The following is an 18,197-nucleotide window of genomic DNA, read 5'->3' as shown; positions in this document are numbered from 1 at the left end:
AACTTACACTTTTTAATGTTTCAATTCCACGTTTGACAATTACAACTTTTTCGTTATCACATTCTATAGTTATTTTCCTAACAAGTGCAGAAAGTCATACTTTTCCGCACGCGACTGCAGTTTGCCGAACCACGCGAAGCGGGAGTTCGGCAAGCAGTCGAGTGCGGAAAAGAGACTTTCTGCAAGCGTTAGGAACAATATTTTTTCTACGAGTCTTTAAAAAATGACCAAATCTTAATCAATTAATTTAATTAATATGATTATTTCATTCATAGGAGATTCTGACCAATAGAAAGCTACAGACATGCAAATTAAGGTGATAATTTTTGATAATCTTCCGTCGTTAAGCATATTACGTCAGATGCCCTTCGTTGCTACGAAAAAATACATTCAGTGACATTAATGCAAATGTTTTAAAAATTATAAAAGTGATGACTTTCAACCGTCAAATACATATTTATAACAACTGTGTGTTTAATTTCACTAATTAGTACTTACATATATAAATTACAATAAAATTTTGGTTTTGAACAGTTTTATTCATGAAATAATCGCAACAAATTGCACTCGAACTCTAAAATTAATATAGAATTTTAGAGCTCTTGTGCAATTACTACTGAAAATACATACACAAATTAATTCTTTGACAAGGTTGTCAAAACCAAACTTTCAGCATAATTGGTTAGCATGACGACGATCTTGGTTTCCATGACGACGATTCAAAACCACTGTTATTGTCTACTGATTTGACTTTGAAATATTATGTCAAAATTATTTTATTTCATCGAATTCTCGCGTTAATTTCATTAAAACATGAACACAATAAATTATATATTTGAAATAAATTAGTAAATAATATCTAAATATTAGTTTATTGCATGTATTATAATTACTTTAAGGCCATATTAACATATCTAAATTAACACGCGTGCGGAAAAGTAAAACGCGTGCGGAAAAGTAAACCGCCTGCGGAAAAGTAACACGCGTGCGGAAAAGTAAAACTTTCTAAACTAAAACGCGTGCGCGAAAGTAAACATTTTTGCACGCTCGTAGAAAAAATGTTTTTCACAAATAAAACAAGAATTATTATTATTTGTTTCACTGTTCGCACTCATTGTAAATATTTACACAATTATTTTTTAACAAAAACAGATCACTTTTATTGATAATAAGTTATAAATTCAAAAACTTTGACAGCCGAAAACGATAACAAAACACTGCAGTGTGAACAGTGCTTGCTCTAATTTTTTAGGTTATGTTCGTTTACTGTGTTTAGGAAGCGCGCCGTTTTCTCTTTTAAGCAACTTTTTCACCTGTCTTTACGTGCCCCATATATTTTTACCTTTGCAATAGGCGTGTTGTATATATATGTAATATGTTATTCAAGCCTTTTTTAATATGTTCCCATAATTTCATTTAAAAAAAGGCTTTCAGAAAAGAATGGCATCGATTTTATTAAAACATGACATTTTTTTGTAGTTGTTTATAACAAGTGAGCCTTATTTAAAAAGTATGCTATGCATAAGAAAAATAGATACCGTTTTCGAAAGAGTACATTTTCAAGTACGTACAAGAATATTTTAAAAGTTTTTTATGAATTTTCAACAAAGATATTATTGATTGAAATCTTGAAAATTGACTTAAAATAAAAATCAAAAAAATATCCATTTTTTATCGTCATACAAATTTTTATCCTTTAAAGTAACGTTGTGCAATTTTAAATCTAAATGTTAATTAGCCATCTTAAAAGGTAAATCTAAAAGGAATTTTAATTTAAATGATTATATAAATTTTTGTGACAAAAAATATTTGTTGCTCTCAAAACGTGTATTAGTATATTTTAAAACATATTTTTCTAAATTAAATAATTTGTAATTCACAATGAAAATATATTCACGTTAAAATTGATATTTTTCTACAGGTATTATGTTTTTTTCGTACATTTTAATGTTTGATAAATGCCCAAAATTATCGATTTAAAAGTTAGTTAATTTAAAAATGTGACATTTTTGTTGCGCGCGCAATTCAAATAAGCGCCTCTGTTAAGTACTTTAAAAAGGGCTATAGATTAGAAACGAATCAAGATGCAAACAAAGTTTTTAGTCAAAATGTTAGGATAAAAGTACCTCGATGATTTCTAAATAATTTTTTTTATTGCCTTATTTTCCGAAATACAGCACTTTTAATGAAAAACCAACCCTTATTTCCTTATTTTTGTAAAATGGAGGGGGTGTAGAATTGTAAACTTTGTCTTATATAATAATAGACAATTTCAACTACCTATTCCCAAATTTTCATCCTTCCTTTATTTTTTTTGAGGTCAGATTGTTCTTTGATCGGGCTATTTCACGGTTTCTTGTTTACCCAGTTAAATCTGGGACTTCTCATTTCTTTAACTAACAGATGTCGCTACAGCGTCCAATACGCGAATTATTTTTATCTTACTAATGAAGTAAAAACCTCACATGTAGGTAGGTGGTATATAATTTATTAAAAAATTTTTTCTAAAAATGATCCAAGATGGATAAAATCACAAACGTTTTCGGACCAATCAGTCCATCATCAGGTGGTAGAAACCTAAAATAAGCAAACCACTGTATTAAAAAAGCCAAGATGAAATTTGACTGTCTGAAAGTTAGGAAAATTACAACATGTGGTTACTTACTTCAGATCCAAAGTAGTTGGAACTAGCTACATATTTAAGTCAAAAGACCTTAATGTAATAATAATTATGCCATTTAGGCTACAAAAATGTCGACAATAAGTCGATGTCACAAGAAATTAAATTGCAACGGTATTACAAAGTGGTCTTCATCTTGGCCTCAAACTGACAGAATAAAATATGACATTGAACGGATATTGACATCAATTTTTTAGATCTGTCCATTACCAGACTTAATAATCAATTCAACTTTGATATTTGTCGCAAGCCTACACAAACAGATCATGTCATTCACGCATCCTCCAATCATCCTCTCTCCCATAAATATTCAGCTTTTAGAAGTTTCATACATAGACTATACACTATTCCTTTATCAACTCATGAATTCAACAAAGAACTCAATATAATTAAACAAATAGCTGTAAACAATGACTACAGTCCTGACATCATTGATAAACTTATCCGTAAGAGAGAGTCCAATCTCCTCCGGCAATCGGCTTACAATTCTAACCCAACCATCCCTCCTTTATATAGATCATTACCATTCCATAACTCATCAATTTCTGAAAAGATTAAACATATACTTAATAGCTCTGACAATATTAATATTTCATTTAAAGTACATAACACTCTTGGTAAAATCCTATCCAACACCAAAGACTCCATCCACTATATGAATCGCAGTGGTGTTTATAAATTGTCATGTTCTGACTGTGATGCTACATACGTGGGCAGAACTTTTAGGTCTCTTACAGTTCGAACTTCTGAACACTCCAAACGTGACAATACTTCTGCTTTTTCCCATCATCTTAAAGTCAATAAACATCATCTCAAGGTTCCAGAAGGGGTTTCTTTGATCCACAACATTCAAGATAAAAATACACTCAGGTTAGATTTGTATGAGGATTTGGAGATTATCAAGGACATACGTACTAGCCCCAATTGTGTTAATCGTCAAACTTCATTAAACCGTGACTTTACTCCTATACACCATCAATTATTTCCATAATTTAGAATTAACCTTTTACACTTAATTCATATTTTTCTAAATACATCTATTTTATTTCCACAGGGTCCATGCTTCACATGATATTTCTCTTCATTTTTATTTTAAGACATTCTTATTCTTCAGCTTGATAACTCCGAATCCACATCTTTACCTAACTACATGTTACTTAATATACATTTCACAAACCCTCCATCCATTTACAATATATTTTTCTGAACTATTTACCTTTTATTCTTATACACAGGTCTTTTGGTTGTGGTTCGGTTGCTGGTGGTTATTGGACACCTCTAATATACAATCCTTCAGTTCATCTAAGTTAAATTGTTGTTATTAGTGTTTGTGATCATTGGACTGGTAGATATGTGTGTGCCTTTACATGTCTCTTATCCTTTGTGGAGGTAGGTTTAGGCATGTTTGTCTCTTGTCAGTTTGTTGACCACAAACATTTTCATTTTGCTTTCTATTGGCTTTGTTATATTCAACAAGCAAGACCTTCCTCTACTTTTTACTATACATTTATCACACCATTACCTACAATGTTAATCTGAGAACTGTTTTGCCAATTTGTCATGATTATTATGTGATCATTGAGCTGACGGATATGTGTGTGCCTTTGCGTGTCTCCTATCCTTTGTGGAGGTAGGCTTAGGTTTTCATGTCTCTGTTGGTCCAGTAACCACATAAAATGTTCATTTTCTTTTTAACTTTAATTTAATTTCTTTACCTAATTTTATTTTCAATCTCTCTTCAAGTTAGACAACCATTAATTCAAGGCCTACAATTTTTGTTTTATTTTATAATGCATCATTTCTACCTTATTTTCACCCTCGTTTTATTCCCTCTATATTTTTATTTTTAATTTTAATTTTATTATCACATAATTTTCAAACAATAATTTGGCATCATATCATTATTTACTAACTTTCACTTATCGTTTTCTTATTTACAGTTCACAGTACTTTCTCTTAAATAATACATCCATTTAGTACTTTAATCTCAATTCCGTTAAACCATAGTATTTTACTTAGTTGTGTTTTATTCACCCTATTACATCTACTTGAAATTAGACAACCAGTTATACTGTACATTATGACTATCAACTATATTACATTTCATTATAGCCAAATTCCAGATTTATTCACTAATTCTTTTACCTTATAATTATTATCTAATAATTTTCTTTTTATTTTATTTTTATTTTTCTTCAGTTTATTTTTCTTTTTGTTCTTCTTTTTACCAAGTGACGTCATTACCTGTTGGCAAAATTTTCGCTTTCACCGCCATGAAATTTTCATAAATAATTTCATGTGACTATTAATTTAAATTGTTTATTCTTACTCATTTATTTAATATCTAATTAAATTCATTCAGTTAAGTAAAAATATTTTTTATATTTTTTGCATTTCTAAAATACAATATAACTACATACACATAAAATTCCCTAGGTCTTGTCAATATCCGTTCAATGTCATAATTTAGTCTGTCAGTTTGAGGCCAAGATGAAGACCACTTTGTAATACCGTTGCAATTTAATTTCTTGTGACATCGACTTATTGTCGACATTTTTGTAGCCTAAATGGCATAATTATTATTACATTAAGGTCTTTTGACCTAAATATGTAGCTAGTTCCAACTACTTTGGATCTGAAGTAAGTAACCACATGTTGTAATTTTCCTAACTTTCAGACAGTCAAATTTCTTCTTGGCTTTTTTAATACAGTGGTTTGCTTATTTTAGGTTTCTACCACCTGATGATGGACTGATTGGTCCGAAAACGTTTGTGATTTTATCCATCTTGGATCATTTTTAGAAAAAAAATTTTTAATAAATTATATACCACCTACCTACATGTGAGGTTTTTACTTCATTAGTAAGTTTTTATTATGGTATACAGCCAATGAGAGGAATCTTTTCCTTTATATTTTAATTATTTTTATAATTTATGTGTTTATGTGTGTTCACCCACTTAGGAGGTCTGGAGAGACTGAAACATATGTATGGTGATGGATCATCTCTGAACTGAAATGAAACATAAGCTGTCTTTTATTTTACTCAAATTTTGAGTACACGAAACCAACTTTCATTAGAATGTTTCCTAGGTTAATAGACGGAATGTGACTGCATATTCTAGAGTCCCGTTTATCTCCTTTATTTCATTGTCTACTTGCCTTATAATATTGCAAAAGGCAGATATTAAGGATGTACCCAGAAATTGGTAACACGAAAAGTTTAAGATTTATTGTTTACATCTGAGACTTCTCCTTTCATAAATAAAATGATATCTTTGTATGTTAAAATGACTATGAAAAGCAAGGTTGGCAGGTTTAAAACAACATGCTTGAAACCTTGGTTTAAACCAACTGGTTTTTTAAGAAAAAAAAAACCTTCGAAACAGGTTGGGCACAGCAAAAGCCTCCAAACTGGTGTTTTTATTTAAAGTTTTAATACATCTGCAGCAAATGAAGAAAATGAAGATAAATAAATTCTATGTTTGTATTTTCGAACTTAATTATTTTGAATATTATTACATTAAGGGCCGGTTGTTCGAACGCTAATCAACAATGATCACTATCAAATATTTAATTACTGTCACAACTGTCAATGTCAACTTTGTTTGGGTTGCTAAAAACATAATTATGGATTACAATTATGAAATTAGTTGATTAATTATGTTAATAATTGTTATGTTAATTGATTAACTAATCTCATAATTATAATCAATTATGTTTTCAGCAACCCAATCAAAGCTGACATTGACAGTTGTGACAGTAATTAAATATTTGATAGTGATCATTGTTGATTAGCGTTCGAACAACCGGCCCTTAAAGTTTTTTTTGTTATATTAATTTTTTGTGTGTGTACATAAAAGTAAAAGTTGTCTTAATTATTTTTTTCATTGTAGGTCTGGATCCCGCGTATGAAAAAAAAAGTTGATTAATAGCAAGCTGAAAATTTGTTAATAGCTTAAGGGTGTCTAGTCGGACAAACTTTGATATATGGGAACACTGGAACAGGGTCAGTTTCAATTGTGGAACAGGTTGAAAATTTGGAACGGTCAGACCACGAAAACGGCACATTTATTTTGTCCGACAGAACAGACTTAAACTCTCCGAACAGAGATTAAACTCTCATGCAAAAATCAGACTGCTATTTATCACCAAATGGGCGTTTAAATAAGTGGAACTTGTAGAATATGTCAAATGACAGGAATTATGACAGGTGATAAATAGCAGTCTGATTTTTGCATGAGAGTTTAATCTCTGTTCGGAGAGTTTAAGTCTGTTCTGTCGGACAAAATAAATGTGCCGTTTTCGTGTCTGACCGTTCCAAATTTTTAACCTGTTCCACAATTAAAACTGTCCCTGTTCCAGTGTTCCCATATATCAAAGTTTATCCGAATAGACACCCTTAAGCTAGTCACAAATTTTCAGCTTGCTATTAATCAACTTTTTTTCATACGCGGGATCCAGACCTATGTTTATTCCTAGTGTTTTACAAAATAATTTATTCATTTTTAAAGTATTTAGACTGCTAATACTTTAATCAAATAAACCTGGTTTAAATAAAAAAACCTGTTTTTTTGGTTTTTTTTTGGAAAAACCTTGGTTTGTGCCAATCTTGATGAAAAGCAATAGTTTAAGTATGTACTTAGGATCGGTATTATAGAGTAATGGAGAAATAGATTGAGATGCATGCAGTAAAATTAGGCCTGGATGGATGAAGTAGAAGGAAGCAAGTGAGGTGTGTGACAGAAAAATTCCAATCAAGCTGAGGGGAAAATTCTATAAAACAGCCATAAGACGACTATGATGTACGGAACTGAATGTTGGGGAGTTAAAAAGAAAGAGGAACAATGCATGCATGTGACGGAAATGAGAATTCTTAGATGGATGAGTGGAAGTCTAGGTGTGGCACCAAATGATGCCAAAATGAGGGAGCATGGGTTAAGATGGATTGGTCATGTTCAACGTCGAGACGTTAATCACCCAATATGAAGAATTGCTGATTCCTGGAAGGAATAGGAGAGGAAGACCAAAGAAGATCTGGGGAGGCAATTAGGCAGGACATGTTGGTAAAGGGGATTAATATTGATATGACCCAAGATAGAATTGTATGAAAAATGCAATTAGGGAAGCCGACCCCGTATAGCGATAAGGCAGTGGTCGGCTAAGTGCGGCTCCAGAACCGCATGTGACTATTTGGCTCCTTAAGTGGGGCTCCGGCACAAATATCCAAGGAAAGCGCAATAATATTTTTTTATTAATAAAAAATTTGTATGAAAAAAATTACATCTTATTTTAATAAATTAGCATTGGCAACCTTTGTCAAAAATCCTCTTAATAGCCGAGCTGAAATTTTCTCTTTTTAAAGTTGACATTGGTAGCTTTTAAAAATCAAGGAGATATGGCGCTCTAAATTCGAATGTTGTTGTCATGAATTGAAAACATTGGAGAAGATAAAATGTGATCTTAGTTCACAACATAAGTGGTCTGTGTTGTTGTTTTTTGTTTTCAAAAAGTTTCTAGCATCAAAAGTAAGTCAGTTACGCTCAAAATAAAGTTAGTCCCTTTTCTTGGTAAAAAATATCGTAGAAATCACCCATTAATTAGCAGCCCAAATGAAATGAATTGCTACCGCTTTAAAATTTGGTTTAAATTTTGGTTTAAATTTTGGTTTAAAAAATGGTTTAGCCCGGAGTTAAAACGATTAATAATAGAAAAAAAAATATCATAAAAGGTATAAGATGTTCAACAATTATGATGATTTTATTATTTTTCATAACTTAAGATCTGAATGTAGTAGACTAAGTAAAGATTGTTATAATTTATATGTTAGAGATTCTGAATTTAGAATTAATAGTGACTAGTAATATAGCGACTATTAATAGTGAATAGTAATAATAGAAAAGAAAAAACGCTGGACGGAAGAGCCGCCCGAGAACTTTATCGTACTGATCTATTATCGTTATCGTACTAGATACTGGCATTCTATAAAAATAGCAAAGTTACTCGTAATTTTGGAATTTTAGAAACACCTTGTATACTTGAAAATATTTTATGGTTCTACGCATCATTAATTCCTGCATTTGAGAAAATGGTCGATGCCATATTTCGGGGACACACTATAGATGTATAGATTATTGCATAAATCAATAGAATATTATAGTCATACTTTCATTTGAAATTAGTTCATTTTTCTGAGAAATTAATAGTTTACAATATTTATTCTATTTCTATTACGCCAGATAAGAACAAGATATTAGGTACCTCCGAATTCTATCCTACTGCATGGATTTTAATGAAATTTTGGGAGTAGCCCAATCTGATTCAAAGTCTATCCTATAATATACTATGGCGCTTTTACAATGGGGGCGGTTCCCACCACTTCTCGGGGGTGGATCATTTTTATTTTCGAATTACATGGAGAAAAAGGAATATTTTTAAGAAAATTTAAAAATGCATTCTATAATTTGATCACATTTTTTACAAAAACCATTCATTTTAAACCCGTTCAATTTTTTGAAAGTAGAAATAACACTATATTAAAAGGTATTGCAGAAGAAAAATAATGCATTTACATTCTGGTGGATGAGGGGTTAAATGAATGTACTTTTCATTTTTCCTTAAAGTACATTAGTCATATATTTTTTTGCACCCTATCTCGCTTAGTTTGAATGTAACCGGCATTTAATGGTGCTCGTCTTAAAGGCCTTTTCAAACACTACAAAAGGCGTTGATAGCATTATACACCTAAAACCTACCGTTCCTCTGTTATTTCAAGTTGAATACACCAATTTGAGCATGCACCCAAAAACAAACTCTTTTCACCTACCATATAGGCTATTGATTATGTACTATAGAAAGGAACTACAACGTTAACGGGGTTTTATTATTTCATATGGTCAATGAATCTCTATATATGAAAAACCGCGGAGTGCTACCATTTAAAGGGGTGCGTTTTTGAGAAATGGGTGAATTAGTTCCTGGGAACAGGTTACATTAGGGTGAGTTCTATGCACTTTTGGTACAAACACGTCTACATAAAAATTGTTCCTGGTTAAATTTCTTATCTAAATATAACTTTTTAAAGTCAAAGATACTTTTTTTTTACAAAAATATATTCAAAAGAAAAAGCACAAAGAAACACAAAAGAAAGAAATTTTGTTTTTTGTCCCATAACTTTTGTCCACGGGCATATAGGTATAGACATTGCTTCACAGAAAAAAAACTTACATATTTTCTCGTTAACATGATGTTTAGTAGAGGTCATTAGGATTTACAGTTTTCTAAACATGATTTTTCAAAGATCGCCACTCACAGCAATTTTGGGCAATTTTCCTTGTTATTTCGCAAATATTGTTCTGTAACTTTTTTCTACGTAACTTTAGGCATATGCAATGGTACATGTAAGAGGAATAGAAATGAATTACCTTTAAAATGTTCTACTGTATAATGTCGTACGACTTCTTTTAAAGAGGTTATATTTTTCAAAATTTTATACTTTTAACCAGTTTTTATATTTTTTACGATTATTTTTTAAATTTCCCATTCTAACTTTTTTTTCTACATTTAGGTATATGGATATCATATAATAAAAAAGAAAGCTTATTCTGTTTACTTTAAATGGTGTATTATAAAAAATTCTAGGATTATTTTTGAATAAGATATGCTTTTTCAAAATGTAATAAGTAGGTACTTGCAACGATTTTTGATTTTATAATTATTTTTTAAATTTCTCATTATAACTTTTTTATGTGATTGTCTGTTATGATTTAATCTTATTTTTTATAGGTAATACTTTGGATCAACTTGACTCGGCCGGGCAAACTTCAAAATATGGATTAATTCCAATATTATTGTAAAAGCTTCTGTACCACAAGATTTGCTTGAAAAAATAGAATGTAAATGTACCAAAGGATGTACAAAATACTGCGGTTGTAGGAAGACAGGAATTAGTTTTTCAATATTCTGCAAAGGGTGCATGTGCATGGGTACTAATTGTGGGAACTCTAAGATAACTGAGGTGTCAGGGGAAGATATTGAAGCTAATGCTAACGAAGAGATGGACTTTGATTTTGAAAATTTTTTAAATGTCAACGTTTAAATAATTTTAACTAAAGTGATTTTCTAAAACTAATGTTTACGTAATTTTTGTAAAATAAATATTTTTAAATAATACAGTAAAAAAATATCAAAGAATCACTCGGTTTCCATTATTTAATTATAGTTGATACACCATTTTAAAGAACAGAAAGTAAGCCCTCTTTATTGAGCAATATATAGTATATTCATGTACCGGGTGTCCCAATAAGAATGGCTCTCGGCCATATCTCAGGAACCGTTTATAGTAGAGCTTTGAAATAAAAAATTGTATAACAAAAGTTGCCTCAGGAAAAGCCTGGAAATTATTTTCATAATTGTGGGACCACCGCTAGAGGGCGTAATTGAATATCAAAAATTAAAAAATCTAAATTTTACAAAATTTTCCTAATGAAGGGGCACTGGAAATCCGATCGTCGTATTCTTCATAAAATTCTACGCATATTTGATTTAACAAGTTTAGGTCTACCTTTGAAAATAAGAGGTGGGGGTGAGTGGGAACCTTGTTATGAAAAACTGGCTGTGAGTCCGGTTCTGCTTAATCAAATTTTGCAAACTTGGTCTTGTTGAAGACAGTTCTTTTTCGTCAATATAAAAGTTATGATTTCGAACCAACTTACTGAGTAATATGCCAGCTAGAAGGCGTTATTTAATTTTTTTCAGAAATCTAGTGTTCCTTGGAAAATATTAAATACAAACATGCATTTTTAATACCATATTACAAAATTAGACAAAATTAGCAACAGAATAGCGAAAACCGCATGTTAATACCTTTTTTCTATCTCGAGATATCTTACAAAACGTGTAAATTTAAAAACATAACTGTTACTGTCACCGGTAAACGAAATAATTCATTAAAAGTAGTGTGCTATGGAAACAACAAAGAAACATTTTCCAGCTGTCAACGTATATTAGGTCTTTTCAACGCTTCTCATTTGTTTCGAGCCGTTCATATCTCGTATATTAATATTATACACGGATTATACGGCATATGACAGAGGCTCGAAACAAATGAGAAGCGTTGAAAAGCCCTATTACAAAGAAATAAAAACAACTATTTAGTGATGACATAAACGTTCAAATTTTTGCTTAGCATTTTCGTTGCAAACATTTACTCTTTCAAGAGTAGATTGAACAGCAGTCTCAATTTCTGCTCTCGATATGCTTTGAATGGCGTTTAGTATTCTCTGGATAATGTATTCTAGAGTAGTGTATGATGGGCAACAATTTGAATATTTAGGTCGTCACTAAGTAGTTCTTTTTGTTCTGTGTTATATTTAATTTTAATAGTATTGTTTCTCTTTATATTGTTTTAATTAATTATATTTTTATACGTTGACATCTGGAAAATGTTATTTTGTTTTTTTCCACAGCACACTACTTTTCATTAACTTAGTTTACCGGTGATAGTAACAGTTATGTATAAAATTTACACGTTTCTCGAGATATCTTGAGATAGACAAAAGGTATCGACATGCGGTTTTCGCTATTCTATTGCTAATTTAATCTAATTTTATAAAGTATGATTAAAAATGCATACTTGTATTTAATATTTTCCAAAGAAAACTAGATTTCTGAAAAAAATTAAATAACGCCTCCCAGCTGGATTATTACTTATTAGGATGGTTCATTTTTTTGGCTCCCATTTTTTTAAATTGTTGTAATATTTGAATCAGTCATTTTGAATAGGGGTCACTTTTTTAAATATTACAGGAGAGTTAAAAAAACTTCTGATCTTTAAGACTATTAGTAAAATAATTGTTTCAATTAAAATTATTTTTTTTTTAGTATTTTTTGGTTTTAACATTCACTAGACAAGCTGATAAATACTTTGAAAAATGTTTTTTTTAATGTTAAAAGACCTAGAAACAGCATTTTTTTTTAAAAGAGATGACCCGTTTTCAAAATTAACAGGTAGGTATTAAAAAAATAGTCATTATAATGCGAGTATTGTTTATTATACACATTAAATGGCTAAATACAAGCTGATGAATATTTTAAAAATGTGTAAATTTTAAAAAACCTAAAAACCGCAATTTTTTTAAAAAGAGATGACCCATTTTCAAAATGAACAGATTATGTTGTAGAATGGGTATTTCTAGGTGACCCCTTTTCAAACTGAACTGGTTTGCAGGGTATGCTATACTTATGGTAATATTACTGAAAGTTGACCCGTTTTCATATGGAATAGACATGTGTATGTGTATTAACACATTGACGGAAAGTGCGTCAAATGTATAAGCTACATCAATGGAAATTAGATTTCTATAGACATTCTGTCCCTCAACGTGTTAAATACAAATTTAACAAAAGTGGACAATATTCTGTCATATTATGTCAAGAAAGTGGAGATGACCCTTTTCAAAATGACTGATTCATTTATATTTGGCTCTTTGGCTAATAAGTTTGTGGACCACTGGGATAAGGCAAAGAGAATGGTGATGGTGATGACTACTTACTGCTAATAACTTTTGCTAGATCCCATTCGCCTATTCACCATCAATATTTTATTAATAATACTCCTGTCACACATGTGAACGAAATTCGGGATTTAGGTATAATATTTGATTGTAAATTAACATTTTACTCTCACATTGACCATACTGTTTTGAAGGCATTTAAGATGTTGGGTTTTGTATTACGTTCATCAAAAAATTTGTCAATTCACACAATAAAAATCTTATATTGCAGTATCGTGAGATCAATTATTGAATATGGTTCTATTGTCTGGTCACCTAGTTATGCATATCAAATCCTAAATATTGAAAAGGTTCAAAACAAATTTTAACGTTTTGCAGCTTTTAAGATGGGTTTAACAGTTAGAAATTATACTTATGACAATATATTAATGAGATTAAATTTACAAACTCTTGAACGCAGATGAGTCATGTTGGATATTTGTTATCTTCGCAAAATTATCTCTGGTGTTATTAACTCCGAAGAATTGTTAAGTCTTGTATACTTTAATATACCTACTAGATTGACACGAAATCCACAAATATTCAAGAAACATGGTACAAATTATGGTCAATATGCACCAATTAGTAGATTGACCCTGTATGGAAACAAGTTTAGTCATCTAATAGATCTGTTTGGTTCTTCAGTTTCCTCTATTAAACAAGAACTCGGGCGTCGTGAATTTTGAATTTAAAAAATTAAATAGATTTAACAGTTATAATTGATTCAGTTGTTTTCATCATTTGAAAATATTTTATATTCTTTTTATTTTTATGTTTGTGTTTTATAGTTGTAGTTTTACGTGTATCTAAATTTTATATTTTCATTATTATGACGAAAGCTCCGCTTTATTGTATTTTGTATGTATTGGGTTTATCCCGTTAATAAATAAATAAATAAATTAAAATTTACTTTACTTATGTATTTTTTATATCATCTTCAAGCTCACCGTTTCAATTTAAATGAACAATTTTTTTTTCTTAAAATGTATTATATTACCTATAGGATTTTTTTTAACAAAAAAGGGACAAACTTTATTTTAAGCATAACTTGCTTACTTTGATGATAGAAAAAGACAAATATAAATGTTTTTTAAACCCTTAAAAGTTGTGATGAGTTTTCCCCTAAAAGTGCTTCATTTTTTGGTTATTTTATGTTGAAATAATCGATTTGGTATTTGACGAATAAGAACCTACTTTTCATTAGCTACAACTCTGCTTCTACTTGAATTACAGACTTTATACATACACAATTTTTTCCAATTTTTTATCCGCTATATTTTTGCTAAGGATATTTTTTCGATAAAATACTTTTAGAGTTTTTTCCGAAAACTGTCTAAAAATGTGTTTTTTTTTTTGTTGAAAAATGAACATGTTCACTGGCAAATAACTCAAAAAATATTGACTTAGTGAAAAAAACTTTATAGAAGAAAAGTTGTTTGGTCAGTTATCTACATCTTGACTTATTTTAAACATACATTTGTTCACCCCTGAGAAGGGGTGGTACTCGCCCCCAGGGCAAATTTTCCTGCACATTTTTTCTTTGACATAGTAGCTAGGACTAAGTATTAGCCAAACATCAAATTTAAGCTGTTCTTTAAAATGCGGAGCTTTTGCAATATTTTATCATGAGTTAATTTACGAAATAGGCTGATTTGGCTCCCATTTTTTTAAATTGTTGTAATATTTGAATCAGTCATTTTGAATAGGGGTCACCCCCACTTTTTTAAATATTACAGGAGAGTTAAAAAAACTTCTGATCTTTAAGACTATTAGTAAAATAATTGTTTCAATTAAAATTATTTTTTTTTAGTATTTTTTGGTTTTAACATTCACTAGACAAGCTGAAAAATACTTTGAAAAATGTTTTTTTTAATTTTAAAAGACCTAGAAACAGCATTTTTTTTAAAAAGAGATGACCCGTTTTCAAAATTAACAGGTAGGTATTAAAAAAATAGTCATTATAATGCGAGTATTGTTTATTATACACATTAAATGGCTAAATACAAGTTAATTTTATTGTTAGTTATAGATAAAAAAATGTTGATTTATATTTTGGCCAACCCCCCAGACGACTAATGGTCATGGGGGAAAATGTTTTATTAGGTGAGCTATTATGTTACTTTAAGCATTACTGTAGTTAAAAGCAATAAACATTTCTGAATCTGAAATACAAGCTGATGAATATTTTAAAAATGTGTAAATTTTAAAAAACCTAAAAACCGCAATTTTTTTAAAAAGAGATGACCCGTTTTCAAAATGAACAGATTATGTTGTAGAATGGGTATCTCTAGGTGACCCCTTTTCAAACTGAACTGGTTTGCAGGGTATGCTGTACTTATGGTAATATTACTGAAAGTTGACCCGTTTTCATATGGAATAGACATGTGTATGTGTATTAACACATTGACGGAAAGTTCGTCAAATGTATAAGCTACATCAATGGAAATTAGATTTCTATAGACATTCTGTCCCTCAACGTGTTAAATACAAATTTAACAAAAGTGGACAATATTCTGTCATATTATGTCAAAAAAGTGGAGATGACCCTTTTCAAAATGACTGATTCATTTATATTTGGCTCTTTGGCTAATAAGTTTGTGGACCACTGGGGTAAGGCAAAGAGAATGGTGATGGTGATGACTACTTATTGCTTAAATATATTGCTATACTAACCTTTATCAGTATTTTGGTTTTTTTCAAATGGGTTAAGTTCATTTCCATGTTCTATTTCAGTTTTTATGGGACATTTAATTAAGTCAAAATAATCATAATATGTGCCATGTGTACTTTGCCCATTGGATTCCTCCTTAATTTCACATTTGACGCCATCCAGAAGAGTCTCATCCAAGTCATTATACTCTATTTCTACTTTACAAGATTCCTCACTAATTTCTTGTTTTACTTCCATTTGATTACTCGCGTCCATAGAAAAAAGTGTTGTGTGCTCGCGTCGCGTCTAGAAATAAATTTTATATTTTGGCTCCTTGGCAGTCCTTGGCTTCCACAAGGTCAAAGTTGTGACAGTTCTATGTTCTATGAGAATGTAAAATAAAATGCCGCGAAATTCAAATATATTTAATAAGGTTATGTTTCAACTATTTGAAATATTGATGTAATATTTGTGCTGATTAAATTTGTATGTATTATTAGTAAATAATATTTGTGCTGAATTAATGTTACAAGACATTCATAATATAAATTGCTGTCAATCTAGTAGATGTTCTTAAACTATATAAGGCCTACAATATTTTGAGATTATTATTTACTATAAAGGCGGCTGCACAATTGCCCGGGAACGGGAACGAGAACGGAAACGGGAACGGGAAAAAAGTTAACCACTATGTAAATTAATGTTGTAGATGCACAATAACCGAGAACGAGAAGCTGTCCGGTAACGGGAACGGGAAAGTTGACCATGTTTTAACTTTCTCGTTCCCGTTGTATTCCAGAACCAATCAGAAGGCAGTATTAAAAATACTGTCAAATGCCCAATAAAAATTTGTTATTATAAGTATGTGTTTTAGTGACAATTTTTATACATTTTGCATTAAAATAAATGACGAACGATTGATTTCTTTATTGGAAAAATGTCCTCATCCGTATGATTGATGTAGATCATAGTACGTACTTATAGTAATTAGATACAATAATAATATAAATATTTGAATGATATGCTTTTTATCTTTATGCTGACAAACCTTTGCGATTGCACACATATTGTGTAAATTAGTTCCAAGATTATAAAAAACGAAAATATTATAAAAGCTCGTCATCAAATAAATCCATATTTTTAGAGTTAACAGACATGTTCTTTTAATAAAATTAGAAAAAGATCGTTCCACAAAATTTATTTTGAGAAGACAAATAATTAATAACACAAGTGACAGTGACACAAAACAGCTGTTTACCATTTAATTGTGAATCTGCTGATGCTTTCAGTTTCCGTTCTCGTTCCCGTTTCCGTTCTCGTTCCCGTTCCCGGTCAATTGTGCAGCCGCCTTTAATCTACATATTATTTTAAAACTATTTCGGCTAAAATAGGAATATATAATTGGAACATATATGCACGGAGTGTATCGATACTGATTAAAAATTTGGCAACACAGCGGAATGAAGAGAAAAAGGCAACATCGCAATTGATGACGTCCGTAGTCTGACTTTCGGACTACCGCTTTCGAAACTACGATTTTAAAGTACAGATTCTGGTAAAATTTATAGTATTTTTTGAGTCGAACAAGAAAATATTATTAATTAGAAGTTTGTACAAAATAATATTAAAAGTAATTCCTTGTAAGTAACGTTTATTATACAAAAAAATCCAATAACAAGAATATAAACGAGATTCATTTTTTTCGAATCCTAAGAAAACTAATAAGTATTTTTCAAAAATTTAAACGCAGAGTGAAAGATTACGTTAGGACCAAGGGCCCAAAGCCCCTGAAAACTTCTATGTTTATTTTAATAAGTTACAGGGGTGAAAAACTAAGAAAATTTAGTGTGAATTTTAGTTTCAAATATGTCATTAAAAAAAACTTTTTATTCATTCTAAGGGACTTTTGGCCCTCGGTAATAAAGTAGTATTTTATTCTGCGTTTAAATTTTAAAAAAATACTTATTAGTTTTCTCAGAATTCGAAAAAAATTATTACATTTAAAATACAGGCGTCAAAATTATTCATTTTGTTCCTTTCCGCTTAAAGTTTGTCGCACTTATTTAGAAACACTCTGAATTGATAAAGAACAAATCTAGTTGTTAAACATAAGCGAATTAATCAAAAAAACAGAATGTTAAGAAAACCGGAGTCTATAGTTGGGTTTTAATTTCAGTATTTTATAAATGCCCGGTACACCATAAAAATTGAACTGGTTAGCAACAATATTATTACAGCGGTATTGCTAAAGAATTAGGCTATAACATATTAAAAAAATCACTTAAATCTGCCAACAGGTTTAGGAAATAAAAGACAT

At 30.3% G+C, this 18,197-nt stretch overlaps 1 protein-coding gene across 1 annotated transcript in view; it reads right to left on the bottom strand.

The window, feature by feature from the left end:
• Positions 1–16,174, bottom strand: part of LOC126882238 (zinc finger protein 235-like) — a 38,854-nt gene extending 22,680 nt beyond the window's left edge. The window contains exon 1 of the mRNA XM_050647060.1: positions 15,904–16,174. Within this exon, the coding sequence (XP_050503017.1) occupies positions 15,904–16,156 (253 nt within the window). The 5' untranslated portion in view covers positions 16,157–16,174. The remainder of the gene's footprint in view (positions 1–15,903) is intronic.
• Positions 16,175–18,197: the final 2,023 nt, after the last annotated feature.

Source organism: Diabrotica virgifera, chromosome 3, assembly GCF_917563875.1.
Source record: "Diabrotica virgifera virgifera chromosome 3, PGI_DIABVI_V3a".
NCBI lineage: Eukaryota > Metazoa > Arthropoda > Insecta > Coleoptera > Chrysomelidae > Diabrotica > Diabrotica virgifera.
This window is presented reverse-complemented; position numbering and strand designations above follow the sequence as displayed.